Source organism: Spironucleus salmonicida, chromosome 5 (genome assembly GCF_000497125.1).
Source record: "Spironucleus salmonicida strain ATCC 50377 chromosome 5, whole genome shotgun sequence".
Lineage (NCBI taxonomy): Eukaryota > Fornicata > Diplomonadida > Hexamitidae > Spironucleus > Spironucleus salmonicida.
The window spans coordinates 1,188,808-1,202,073 of NC_090600.1; the positions used below are offsets into that span (position 1 = coordinate 1,188,808).

Genomic DNA, 13,266 nt, shown 5'->3' on the forward strand with positions numbered 1-13,266 from the left:
TAAGAACTTTTAGAGTTTCTATACTATCAAAGACAGATATTACCAATTAGTGTTGAGGTTAAATCAATGAAACTCAATATATTAAAAATAATCTCTAATGAGTATAAAGATTTATTTTTTGAATTAATTTATCCAAAATAATTAGAATAATAATTCATTTAAGTAATAAATAAATTACATATTACCTAATAAGATATTTAATTAGCCTATTGTTATATAAAGAGTATATTTAAAGAAAAATCAATTATAACTTAATCGTAATTACCTAATCTGTCTATTGAACAAGCTATTTCCGCAATTTTTATTTTATTATATAGAGAATTTTATCTTTATGATGATGATTAATTAAAAACTGACGATTTTAAAATTCTTTAAGCCAATAATTCTCCTTTATCACCACTAGATATTAATTATTTTGAGTAAATTTTCATTCATAATAATTTACATGCCGGTAATAGTGCTAAATATGGTTATTTTATTTCGAAGGCATCATTATTATCATTATGTGCATTTAATGATTAATAGTTAGAATAATTTTAATTATAAGAATAATATTCTTAGCATATATTTTATCCACTATAAATAATTGAGTAATTACTTAATGTTATATTCCAAGCTAGAAAGTTAGACCCAGACAATATAATAAATGTAGAACCAGTTATAAGTGTTATAATAAAAGAGTCAAACTTTATACCTTTCACTAAAATTGTTATGTTAAATCATACACTTCGTCATTTAAAAATACATATTAGCTAGTTTAATTATGTAAATTAATACTAGTTAATTAATATTAATAAGCATAATACATAAGCAATATAAAATTTATAAATTAAATAAGAACTATCTGAAAATAAAACATCACTAGACCTAATTTAAGATGCAATATCATTTAGGTAACTTAAAGCGAATATTACGACAGTAGCATAGCACGATTATTTTTGTTAGTTATACTTTTAATAAATATTAAAACATATTGATTCATTTAATTATATATAACCTAGGCTTTCATTGGCTACTAATGAAGTATTAACCTATCTCAATATGGTATTATGTGATTTATAAGATTACCTTAAATATTCTTGCAAAATTGCAGAATCAGTTCTTTTATTCCCGCTGAAATTATTTGTATTTGTTAACAATATATACTGTGATTTACTTTAAACAAGTTAAATATAGTGGAATGATAAAAATAAAGGTATGTTAATATTTGATAAGAACAGTTTATTTCTATAACTAGATATTGTCAATTCTCTGTATATTTCATAATGTTAATAGGTGTTATAATTGTTATATTTATGTTATAATAACTAATAATTCTTAAAACAGTTGTTAAAAAGAATTAGTTATAGTTAAATTGAAGCAAATAATTTATAGGAGTGTTTAATTTAAATTATTAAAAATACAAAATCTCCATAAATATTATTTACTTATTCAAGATATCCAGAATGTCTGATATCATTAAAAGAAGCATTACTTGGTTCATTTTCTGCAGAATTATTGCAAGAACCATCATTTAATGCAGTACCACTTTCTTAATAATATTAGCCATAAATTTTTAAACGTATTAAAGATTTAGATTTAACTGTAAAATATATCGTTTAATGTTAATTTTTAATTTAAAGAATTCTATCTTATGATCCTGATTGTAGTTGCTTTGATGGGTGCGTTATTTTAAATTAAAAAGGTAGATTTATTTATAATATTAATGAAACCAGTGATAATGAGAAAAATGTGATAAGCTTATTTCTACAAACATGGTTTGGTGGAAAAAACTACTGCAATATAGAAGATATACCTGTTTTTATTATAGATAAAGATAATGTTTAATCTAACGAACTAATAAGTACATTAACAGAGGAAGAAGAATTTAGTCATACTTCTTAAATGAGAAAATATACTGAACTAGATATGATGATTTTTGGAATTCTATTAGGTGCAGAATGGAAAATATATAAAAATGGTACAATTGACAAAGGTATTTTTTGTTGCCAATGAATTCTATATTAATCATTATAAAATAATTATATTTATTAATGATATAAACTTGAAATCTAAGTCATGAATTTAGTAAAATTATTTAACTATGATGAAACTGAGGAAAAACTTTTGTATAAGGCTATTGATCCATTAACATAAAAATAGTATATTGTAAAGAAAATATTCCTCACCAATAATAATAGTGGACTTTTTTGTTCTTAAACAAAATTATATGAAACACTTATGACTAATTTTGATTTTTATTAGAATATAACAATATAACAAGGAGTCATAGAAATATAAACAGAGTATATTAAGGAAGCAACTAAATATCCTCTGTCATTTGAATATTTTGCGTTGTAACTTCTGGCAATACTTTTAAGATTATAGAAGCATAAAATTATACATAGAAATATCATAAAAGATAATTTACTTATAGATGAAAGTCATAAATTACATCTAATAGGATTTTCTTAAGCCACTATTTATGATTCGTAGGATGAATTGTTTTCATCATTTTATACAACTTAGTATGATTACAATATTGATAAACATATGACAGGTCAACTTTTATTAAGTATTTTTTATCCCACAATCAGTTTTTAGTCTTTGCTTTTTCGTAAGTAGGAGAAATTAAATCTTGAAATCATTCGTTAACTTCATTATTCAAGTAACGTTAATATTTTTGATATTATTATCACTATTAATCCTTTTGAATTTGATCATTTAACTTCTCATATTATAATATTTTCAGATACAGAAAAATAAGAAATATTAGATTATATTGAATAGCAAGATAGTACATCATGGTTTTACAAAAATTCCTTTTCAGTTGAACAATCAGTATAATTTGACACTAAGCTCACAAATCAATTAGTCAAAACTACTATATAAATCCAAAAATAAAATTTACCAGAGAACTATGAGACTTGGGCAAAAAATTGCTGTAATTTGTATGAAGCGAAACGAAATGCTAAGTTCTCAAGTTTTTTAAACTATTTAATAGATAACTGATTGATTAAATTTATCCTAATTTCATATGTTCACTTTTTATCCTGTGTCAATACTAACACAATCTCTCCCTCTGTGTTTATCTAACAATCTAAAAATCTACCCTTAAGCCGCCTGACCTCATAGCTTAAATCCTTTAAATGTTTTAACTCAGTTTAATACTCTCGCGTCTTAATTTTTTGACTTTCCTAATTAAATTCATCTAGCTTTAACATGTAAAAATCACAGTTCTCAGTAATAATACAAATGCTATCTTAAACAACTTTGTAGAATCTAATTATCTAATTGACTTCCAAAACTACTAAACTATCGCTGTCTGGTTTACCCCAATCAGTGAAAATAGAACTTTTAGGTTTACTCATACATAATCCAGACTTAGCATCACCAGAGAACTGAAATGCAATTTCATTAAATTTTCTAACTTAGACAGAAGTCTTATACGTCAGAGTGCTCTGACCAGTATTTTGTCGACTGACTGAATCAATTATTATGTCTATTTCAAGTCCTTAAATATACTATTTTTGGCTAGCATACAAAATCAAAACTGTGAAGTTGCCATCTTTTTCAGTTGCAGAAGCTAGAAACGCCGAATGGCTGAGTGTGCTTTGTAATTTAAATTATTGAAATTTGGTAATTTCCTTCTAGAGTTCTGGATCAACTCCAAAAAATATTGTGTATGAATTTTGGAGATTAAGACCAAAAACAGCAACTATGTCCATGGATTGTGTTGAGTGTATCGATGTTGAAACTGGTATTATTCCAATATCCCTGAAAAATATGAGCATGGTAGTTTGACTATTAACAAGATTGAAAATCAGTATCTGAGATTATGTTGTAATAAGAATATACTTTTTTCTTAAAATGAGCGAAATCACATTTCCAGTCACCTAGGGGAGATTAAGAGGAGGTAGATTTGCCTTCAACACCTGTTAGTGGATTCTAAAATCATTTTCTAAAGCAAAAAATAAGTAATCTTCATTCAGAACTGCGCATATTACTGACTCTTTTGGATTGTTAATTACTACTGCTTTTAGTGATGTTTCGTTCATTTTATTATCAATTATACTATTATTATATCTATTTAATATTAAATATGTTGCGCGTGTCATTTCATTAAAATGCAGATCCCTGTGTCCCATATAAACTCGTCACTAGTGCCTGCAAAATCAGATGTATACTCTAGATAACTAGCTAAGTAGCAATAAGCTAGAATCAAAGAGTAATAGTAAAGAGAACATCTTAAATAGACAAAACTCTAATAAGAAATGTTAGAAGTTACAGGAAAACCAAGAATCAACTAAAATTTATCTGTTAACAAGCCTTTTAACTAACGTTAAAAATAATATGAAGAACACAGCAAGAAAAAATATTAAATTCTTAACGAAATTCAAAAATAACAGCAATAAAAGCTCACATTCAACCCAAAATTGAATCCAGCTAGCTTATACCTAGCTGAAACGCGTAGAGCACTAGATATATAGGCATCAATGCTTAAAACTAGCAATCTACAAGCCATAGAGGATACACACTATCCAGAAATCACAGAATATGCAGCATCGCTCAAACGAGAGGGGAATATCTACGATAAACTATCTTAACCTCGAGTTAAACCAGGAGAACTCTTGATCGAAAGTGCGTCGTTATCCGAATATGCGGTCAAGCCTAATAAACAAGAATAGATTCTCCATGCTGAAAAGATGCATAGCGAATATAGCCGGTTCCTAGTTAAACGCGAAGTGTTGAAGGAATAATTTGACCGCGAAATGATAGGCACATGTGAAGAAATGGATGTTGAGCGTAAAGTGCGTAGAGACGTTTTAGCATACAAGGCTAAAATTCGTGAAATTTAGTAGTAAGGATCTGAAAAACAACAAGAGGCCGAAAATTATACTTTTAGACCTGAAATCAATTAGATTTCAAAACTTTTGACTTAAGAATAAGCAGATTTTAATGAGCGCTATTATGATGAAATCGAGTAACTCAAGAACCGGCAGATAATAAATCAGAAGAAGAAAGAGCTACAAGAATTTGAAGTATTTTCTTTCTCCCCAGTAACTAATACGAAGAACAAGCACTCCGATCCGGATCAGTCGCAAATCGAATTCTTCGAGCGCTAGGAAAAGCTCATAGAAAAGAAGAAGAACTAATAAACAGAGAGGGATAACCTACGTCGACTATAAGAAAATCGTGAGATTCAGTACGTCCAGCAAAACTGTAACAAATCACACACGACTAAAGTTCCACAAATTGTGAAGTGCAATCTACTCGCCTTGGATCAGGACGACAGAGACAATTTAGCGACATAGCTGCTAGATTTTGATAATCTTCCCGAAGATCAGAGGAGGAAGACCCAGAGACAGCTCCAACTTGGTGGTGGTGTGCCACTTACTACAGCCTACCTGATGGACAGCATTGCGAGCCACAGCGAGCGTGTTAAGCGAGCAAGAGAGGATAGGTTGAATTTATAAAACAAGCTTAAGCTTAGGGAGTGAATTTTACATAATCACTTTAGACCGCTGTAGTTTCGGATATTTGGAAGACCAATTAACTGGCTGCTCCTGATTGGAGACGATACCTTTCTTACTGGGCTTCGAATTCTTGATGCTGCCGCTCTTTTGACGACTTTTGGCTTTATAACCTCATCGCTCGTCTAGCTTTCTCGCTTGTGTAGTTAGTCTTGTCTTTGCTAAATATTCCAATGTCTGCCTTCTTGGATGCATAGATATTACTATTGCCCTCCTAACACTGCACCTGGCCTAACTAATCGCAGCCATGCTATCGCTTCACGGGCAGTAAATTTGTACTGTTGCATCAATAGAAGCCCAATCATTGTTCCAGTGCGTCCAAGTCCAACTCTGCAGTGTACTGCCACTCTAGGTTCTTAATAGCAAATTTTAAGAAATTTTTCAACAATTTCATCCGAAGGATTTGAACCGTCAGGATATGGTAAATCATAATGATGAATTCCATTTCTAACAAACTCAACTTTGTTGTACAAAGACTCATTCAGGCGGACAATTGCAGTAACATTTAGAGATTTTAATTCCTTTATTGCTTGTTACGGTGTGAACGGCCATGTGCTAAAAAGTGGAGACGATTCGGAAATAGGAGAAGGTAGTGCAAATATTTTGTTTGGAATCACAATAGAAATTAGCCCATTCTCTTTAGTGTAATATTATCTGAACAATTCTATATTAAAAAGCTACAAATTGAACACTTTTTGTGTTAGAGCTCTATGAAGTGCCCATAATAAATCTTCACACAGAAGCTAATAGTGAGATATACCCGGTGTTGCATCTCTAAAACCTATAGGCTATAAAGTGTTTGTGATGCCAATAACTTGATTTATATCTACTCCTGAAAAAAGTGAATAAGCACCTGCAAAAAATACAGAATTAGCAATAGCAATATCAGTTTTTGGTGTTATCAAATTAAATTTTTGTTTAATATTCAGGGTTTATAGTAAAAAGTCCACTAGATCTGGTAATATAAAAGGTCCAATATACTCTGGTAAATTTTCTGCTTTGTACAGTGTTACTGGACATATTGAGTTTCCTTAGGGTATACTTTGGTCCTCCATTACACTGAATATAAGATTTGGTGGAAACTATACATCGCCCATTATCAGAATATTGCCTAATTTTTTAATACATATAATTAGTATTCTATTATTAGGTTTATAAAAATAAAATAAAATATTCAAGTATCATGATTAATAATACTAAAAATAAATGAACTGTAAATATCACTCATTCTGCACTATTTTCTATTTTTCAGAAAGGTAATTATATGCATATGTTATAGACGTAGTAGAATTAGACATAACTATCAGTATAACAATATAGAAGTAACTTAAGATCTGAAATATAATAAATTATCCCTAAACTATTACAAGGTTATGTTTTATATTATTTAGCAAACATATATATTATTGTAAAAAATATTTGAATTGGGATTGCCATAACTTATAATTTTAATTAGATAATTGATATTACTACAAAAATTATAAGATAGTATTTACATCGCGATACAAGTAAATTCTTATCTTGAATTATAGAAATAAAACATTATAAGTTTGGAACACTAATATTATAAAATAAGTAATATCTAATTTTATGCATACTTACTAATAATGCTTGTTTAACAATAGTTTAAAATTCTTACTTCACTGTTTTTAAGCACTATAAATAAAACACTGAGCAATTTTTTAACACTTCATACTTAAGCAATGATATAAAACGAATAGATTAAATTTGATAATTTTCTGTTCTAAAAGTATTTAACCAATATGCAGTTGCTAGACGTAAAAATATTATTAAATTGATAGTCAAATACTAGTTATGGAATATTTTATCTAAAAGTTAATAAATTTGAACCTTTTCATCGCTTTTTTAGGTAAAGAATATTTTTGATTTATTTAATCAATATTCTTCATTATTATATAGTTAATTTCTAATAATCAGACATTCCACCATGGGATGTTCAGCCACACTATTGGCAACGCCTTAAACAATGAAATCACCTAGAATGTTGCGGGATCAGACTAACATCATACTATAACCTAGATTATTATCTAAAAATAAATCAAATGTATCAAGTAATTCGACGTGCACCTAAAATTTAAATTCCACAGATTCATCATCTTCTAATTCTTAAGACTCGCCAACATTCTCACTCCTTACTGCGATTGATGAAAATAACCAGAATTTTATCTTCAGAAATCGAACAAATTTCGATTAAAAATTATTAACTCCACTTATTTATTCAATTTAGTAAGGGAAGAGCGAATTAGCAAATCTTCTTTTAAATTAACAAAATCCTATTTTCAAAGGTACAACTGCACTAATAGAAAGTGTCAAAATGGATTTTGCATAACTTATCTTGCAGCTGAAAAGTGAGCTCCGTAGGGTAGACTCAGATGGTAACACGGCTTTAATACATGCAGTTAAATTGGGACGGAATGAATTGATGATATTCTTAGGAGCTGAAATAGGTATTGCTAATAGGAGTGGAAAGTGTGCACTAGATTATGCAGTTGAAAATTTTAACAAAGAAGCAATTTAGTTTCTTGGTGCCGAAAAAAATGGTGAATTTTATATTATAGATAATAATTATAACTACTAGTTTCTTAAAATAAACAAATTGCATACTTCGAGCAATTTTAATTAAATAGAAGTTAAAATAATACTGAATATTACTTTAAGTATTGAGTAATACTCATTGTTTCTAAAGAAAAAACAAGCATTATGTCATTTATTTCATTATTTATTACTAAAATTACTCAGATTAAACATGAAGAAACTAATTAGGTTATAAATCAATAATTTACCTTGTTGCACTTTTATAAATGGGAACTTGTATGGAAGTTTTAGATCTGGATGCCATCACTGAATAGCAAGAACCCATACACAAAGTCGACTATCACCACCAAAAGAACTTAGAACGATAGCTTACTGCCAATTCTTTCGAAAACAGAAGGCTTTTTTCGAATTCTACTCTGAATCAGTCGGCAATTCTGGAGGCCCGAATAGAAGATTTTCTGTGAGATATATCATTACTCAATCAATTTTGCTGCTAAATACGTCATCCTACAAGGATGAGGTCTGCGTTGGCTCGAAATTTTGTTCCATCTTCTCGTATTCTCTTTCGATTCCCTCTATGTCAATTTGCTTACCCTGGCTGGACTGAATCTCGAACATCGTCTGCATGAAGTTCATCCTTTCGTGCAGTTCGACCAACTTTTGATCGATGTGGCTCCCGTTGAGCTTCTCTGCCTGCAAATCGCGCTCAATTTTGCGGATATCCGGCTTGAATTGCGATACATTCAGCTCTAGTGACCTAATGCGGTCTTCTGTGTTTATTAGGCTGTCGGCCAACTGTTGAATTGAGTTCTGCAGTTGCGAGTTTGCCAAAGAGTCTGGCATCTCAAAATTGCTGATATTAAGACTCGTTTCATGCATCTTTTCTGCGATAATATGGACCTGCTGTTTTAGCATGTCTATCTAGCACGGATCTGAGGTTTACTGAATTTAGAACTGATTCTGCTCAAGCTGGTCAATAATACTTTGAATTTCTGAAAGCTGGCACTTAATTAAAGCAATCTCTTAAGCTTGATGCTGGGCCTATTATTAGAGCTATTCCTAGTTGGACGCAATTATTTCGAAATTTTCAAGTTTTTCTTATAGCTGAGTGATGTTTACTTGAATTGCATTTATTTAATCCTAGTTAATCGTTAATTCAGAATTTTATAAATCTTAAACTGGCAATGATTCAATATATTAATTATTGAACTTATCTTCAACTACAGATGCTGTAATAGGTAAATTATTGACTTAAATATCATGCTTTAGTTTATCAATTTAATTCATCATAAATGCTATACTTTCTTAGATTAATTTTTCGATATTATTGGCATCTCTAACTTCGCTATTCAGCATTTGTTTTGATAAATCTTCATCAAATTATTAAATTTTATCTTAAATTAAATCAATTTATTTTTAAACCTCTTAAAATATTAATATTAAATCGTTATTATGTGTCTGGTTTTCTTTTAGTAGCAGTATATCATCTTATTACTATGATAAAATAGAATGAATTTATTCAACATCTTGAATTTCCTCTTATTCCTTATTATTTATTGTACTATTAAATTTGTCCTCTAAAAGTTGAAGTTTATTATTAATCTCATCTTTCTCTGTTTAATTTTCTGACTCAATCACTTTGCAATTGATTTTATCTAAATTTTCTAAAATGATAGGAATAGCATTTGTTTTATTAACCAATTCTGAATAATCCTATTTTGTAATATTAAAAGAGTTACTTTTAGGTAAGGATTTAATTTCCATAGTAACAACTTCTAAGCTTTCAATCCTGACCTTATTTTCATTAATTATACCTAAAGATCTGTTATATTATTCTTAAATTTCTATTATATTTCTAGCTAATTAATCTTTTTCTTCAGTTAAAGTTATTAACTATGTAAATATAACATCATTATCCTATTAACTATTTAATGAATCCAATAATTTACTCTTGAGAAGCTGTTTTCCTTAAATTTATTCAATACTATTATTAATCTCTATAATTTAGGTTTGAATAGTATTTATTTTAAAATTAAGCTCTTCTGATAAATTAAAAAGATTATTAATTTAATCATCTTCCTTAAGTTTATCTTCATTTTCTCCTTTAATAATAGTTTTTGAGAATACAGTATTTCCCATTTCTTCATAATCTTATTAAAGCTATTCAATTTGGGGAATTATTTCCTCTAATAACATTTCTTTAATTTAATCTAAATCATTATTTGGCTCTACTTTTTTCTATTAATTCAGAAGTAATATAACATTTGCTGTTTCCATTTTAACAGCATCAGATGTTAGCGTAACTTCTTATAACTACTGCTCAGTCTGTTATTACATTTCAATAATACTAGCTTAGTCTTATTTTATTCTTTAAATATCGTCATTAAAATTGGTTTTATATAAATCTTATGATTATTAAAGTAATAAAATCTTCTGATTAATTTGACTAATCATTGTAAAATATTTCTAGTTAGCATTATTGCTATCATTTTATTATAGCTTCAATAACTCTGATCCCTATTCTATAATTTTATCTTTTTATTTTCTTATAATCTCTACAAGTCTATCTTATTTTTTCTCTAATTGAATCAATCTATCATCATATGATTATTTTAATCCATCCTATTTATTTTATATAATATGTAAATCAGTATACCTTTTAGTAGTAGAATCCTTGAATAAATTAAAATCAACTTAATATCTATTCTGATTTATTTTTTCAACTTCGTATACTTTTTAGTTTTACTATAGAATCTTTTTCATTATTTTCAGTTTTCCATTCATAGATATAAGTCGCTTAGAAAGAAGAGTATTAGTATTTTCAAGTTTAATATAGTCTTACGCATTAGGATTAACCTAGTTTTATCTTTAATATTAAATTTAATTTTCTAAAATAGATAATCGTCTTAAAATTTCACCATTATTTTATTGCATATTACTTTATGAAATTTCTTATTTAGGATGAAGAATAGAATTAATTAATGATGCTCTTTGTGCCTGTGATTCTAATAATGCCTCTTAAACCTAAGGATCTAACTATGGAGTTTTCTTGATATTGTAAATATTTTCGTTAGGATTAAGTTATTCAATAGAACTGGCTATAAAAGATTTTAGATAATCATTTTAATTTCTTTCAGAATGCTTTAATGCCTATTCAACCAACTTTCCCGCTGGAGAACTATGATCAAACATATCTATATGATTTAGATTAGGAGTTTAATTTTTAGTTTTTATTGGCTTTTTAGGCTGCTAAATGGTAGTTCTTTATACTGATTTGGATTTCTACATTTGAAATTTAATAAGTATAGTCATATATTAATATATATTGTATATGGTCGACAATACTTTTTAAATTATCAAATAAATATGCAATGTATATAATAGAATACAAAAAAATGGATCTTGATATTTCTTCATCTAGTTCTGAATTTTTAAGCATACATCTTATTCTACAAGCCGCTACAAATATTCCTATTAAACTCAATGAATTGGTGCGGTTTCCAACCTTTAAATCACCAAAGCTTATATTTATAATTCCAATTGAAGAATTTTTGAGAAGAAATTCTATTAAGTAATTCATTTTAAATGAAAATAAGCTACTAAATGGAGCAATATAGGCATTTGAGATGAAATTTTCACCAACTTAAGAATCAAAAGAGTTTATAATTTATACAGGACTTCCTATGCGCTTCTAAAATTCAGAATTAGTTGAAATTGAGCTTAAAAACATAGTATTATTATACAAAGCTAAAATATAAGTCTAAGATTAGTATATTCATTTAACATAATAGTAAAAATTAAATTAAACGACGTTTTATTCATCTATGGCTGCGTTTAGTGAAAATCAGATTAATTAATTGACGTCTTTAATTAACGAAACCAACAAAGAAACAATTAAAGCAGAAAGTTAACTTGCCAATATTTATTAGTAGTCACTAAAAGAAGTTTAGTTACGGAGCTAATTTTCTATTAATATGCTAGAATCGATGAAATTAGGATTCTAAAAATAAAAAACTAGAATTGAAAAAGTTATTAATTTAGTAGGATTATCTGAATAAGTATATACAGATGATAATTCTACCAGTATTTAATGCGCTACATGCCCTGTTGATTTATTTAATGAGAAAACTCTAAACTTTAATCTCAAACTAACTATTGTAAACTAGATAAAAGTTGATAATAATTTCAGTTCAGCTTTATAATAGAATTATATATCATATGATTCTGAACAGTTACACTAAGATGCATAGGATTACTTATAATTTTAGAGTGATTAATAATAAGCTGTATATAGAAGTTTAACAGCTAGTTATGCAATTTAAGAGTTATAAAAAACACTTAATGTTAGTGGTCTTGACTCAGAATCTTTAAAAAAGCGTGCCAAGGAGGAATTAAAATAAAAATTGGAAAGTAGTATGAGTTAGTCAAGAAATTAATCCCGTAATGAAGAAATTATGCAAAATACATAAAACGAAAGCTAGTTAGAAGTTTCCTAATTATAAAATTTTACTAAAAAATAAAATATCACAAGGAATAATAGTATTAAAATTGAATCAAATTTCATAAGGAATAATTAAGCTAGTTTAATTTTGAGCGGAGAACACGATACCAAATTATAACAGAGAATAAACGTACAGTCTCGTGTTTTATCATTAAATAAAAAAATTAATTATAAACCAGAAATCACGAATTTATAAGACATTCCTCTTGATATTTAATCTAAGTATAACGAATACTTTACAATTTTATGTTACTAATTTTCAAAGTAAAAGAACGATTCTACTTTAAAACTTCCAATTTTCATTAAACGTAGAAATTATAATTCAGGAAATATGTTGGTGGTTCTTTTTAATCAATTGAAAAACAACGACCTGATAGCAATCTTGGTAACAACAGACAACGAATCTATATGTTTCTTATGTTATAATAACTTATTTTTAAATCTAGGAACACCAAAAATATCAGTACAGGGAATAGAAAGTGAACTGCTACTTATTAAGGGCAAGACTCTCACATTTGAAGGAAAATCAGAAACGTACGAAAAAGGTGTTATATTCGATGTCGAGTGAAATATTATTTAAAGTAATTCTTATAAATAACTTTAAAAATATCAAACTAATATTTCTCTATTTCTTTTAAATGTATAATAAAAATACGAGATTAAATTTTTATGAATTTTATATCTTTCAAGAAATAA

General features: G+C 27.9%; 8 protein-coding genes across 8 annotated transcripts; 5 read left to right on the top strand and 3 right to left on the bottom strand. All coding sequences in view use genetic code 6, as the record gives it.

Moving 5' to 3' along the window:
- Positions 1-1,041: 1,041 nt before the first annotated feature.
- Positions 1,042-1,995, top strand: SS50377_25279 (uncharacterized protein; the record flags this gene model as incomplete). The annotated part of the gene is made up of 1 exon (XM_067909112.1): positions 1,042-1,995. One exon carries the CDS (start codon positions 1,042-1,044, stop codon positions 1,993-1,995), a length of 954 nt encoding a protein of 317 aa, XP_067763933.1.
- Positions 1,996-2,058: 63 nt separating this feature from the next.
- SS50377_25280 (uncharacterized protein) lies at positions 2,059-2,991 on the top strand (the record flags this gene model as incomplete). Its single annotated transcript, XM_067909113.1, has 1 exon — positions 2,059-2,991. One exon carries the CDS (start codon positions 2,059-2,061, stop codon positions 2,989-2,991), a length of 933 nt encoding a protein of 310 aa, XP_067763934.1.
- Positions 2,992-3,020: 29 nt separating this feature from the next.
- Positions 3,021-4,037, bottom strand: SS50377_25281 (uncharacterized protein; the record flags this gene model as incomplete). The annotated part of the gene is made up of 1 exon (XM_067909114.1): positions 3,021-4,037. The coding sequence occupies one exon, from the start codon at positions 4,035-4,037 to the stop codon at positions 3,021-3,023; it is 1,017 nt and encodes a 338-aa protein (XP_067763935.1).
- A 69-nt stretch (positions 4,038-4,106) lies between these two features.
- Positions 4,107-5,480, top strand: SS50377_25282 (uncharacterized protein; the record flags this gene model as incomplete). Its single annotated transcript, XM_067909115.1, has 1 exon — positions 4,107-5,480. One exon carries the CDS (start codon positions 4,107-4,109, stop codon positions 5,478-5,480), a length of 1,374 nt encoding a protein of 457 aa, XP_067763936.1.
- Positions 5,481-5,491: 11 nt separating this feature from the next.
- SS50377_25283 (Dual specificity protein phosphatase CDC14A) lies at positions 5,492-6,610 on the bottom strand (the record flags this gene model as incomplete). The annotated part of the gene is made up of 1 exon (XM_067909116.1): positions 5,492-6,610. One exon carries the CDS (start codon positions 6,608-6,610, stop codon positions 5,492-5,494), a length of 1,119 nt encoding a protein of 372 aa, XP_067763937.1.
- An 851-nt stretch (positions 6,611-7,461) lies between these two features.
- On the top strand, positions 7,462-8,379 carry SS50377_25284 (Ankyrin repeat-containing protein; the record flags this gene model as incomplete). Its single annotated transcript, XM_067909117.1, has 1 exon — positions 7,462-8,379. One exon carries the CDS (start codon positions 7,462-7,464, stop codon positions 8,377-8,379), a length of 918 nt encoding a protein of 305 aa, XP_067763938.1.
- Positions 8,380-8,546: 167 nt separating this feature from the next.
- SS50377_25285 (uncharacterized protein) lies at positions 8,547-11,357 on the bottom strand (the record flags this gene model as incomplete). The annotated part of the gene is made up of 1 exon (XM_067909118.1): positions 8,547-11,357. The coding sequence occupies one exon, from the start codon at positions 11,355-11,357 to the stop codon at positions 8,547-8,549; it is 2,811 nt and encodes a 936-aa protein (XP_067763939.1).
- Positions 11,358-11,464: 107 nt separating this feature from the next.
- On the top strand, positions 11,465-13,138 carry SS50377_25286 (uncharacterized protein; the record flags this gene model as incomplete). The annotated part of the gene is made up of 1 exon (XM_067909119.1): positions 11,465-13,138. The coding sequence occupies one exon, from the start codon at positions 11,465-11,467 to the stop codon at positions 13,136-13,138; it is 1,674 nt and encodes a 557-aa protein (XP_067763940.1).
- Positions 13,139-13,266: the final 128 nt, after the last annotated feature.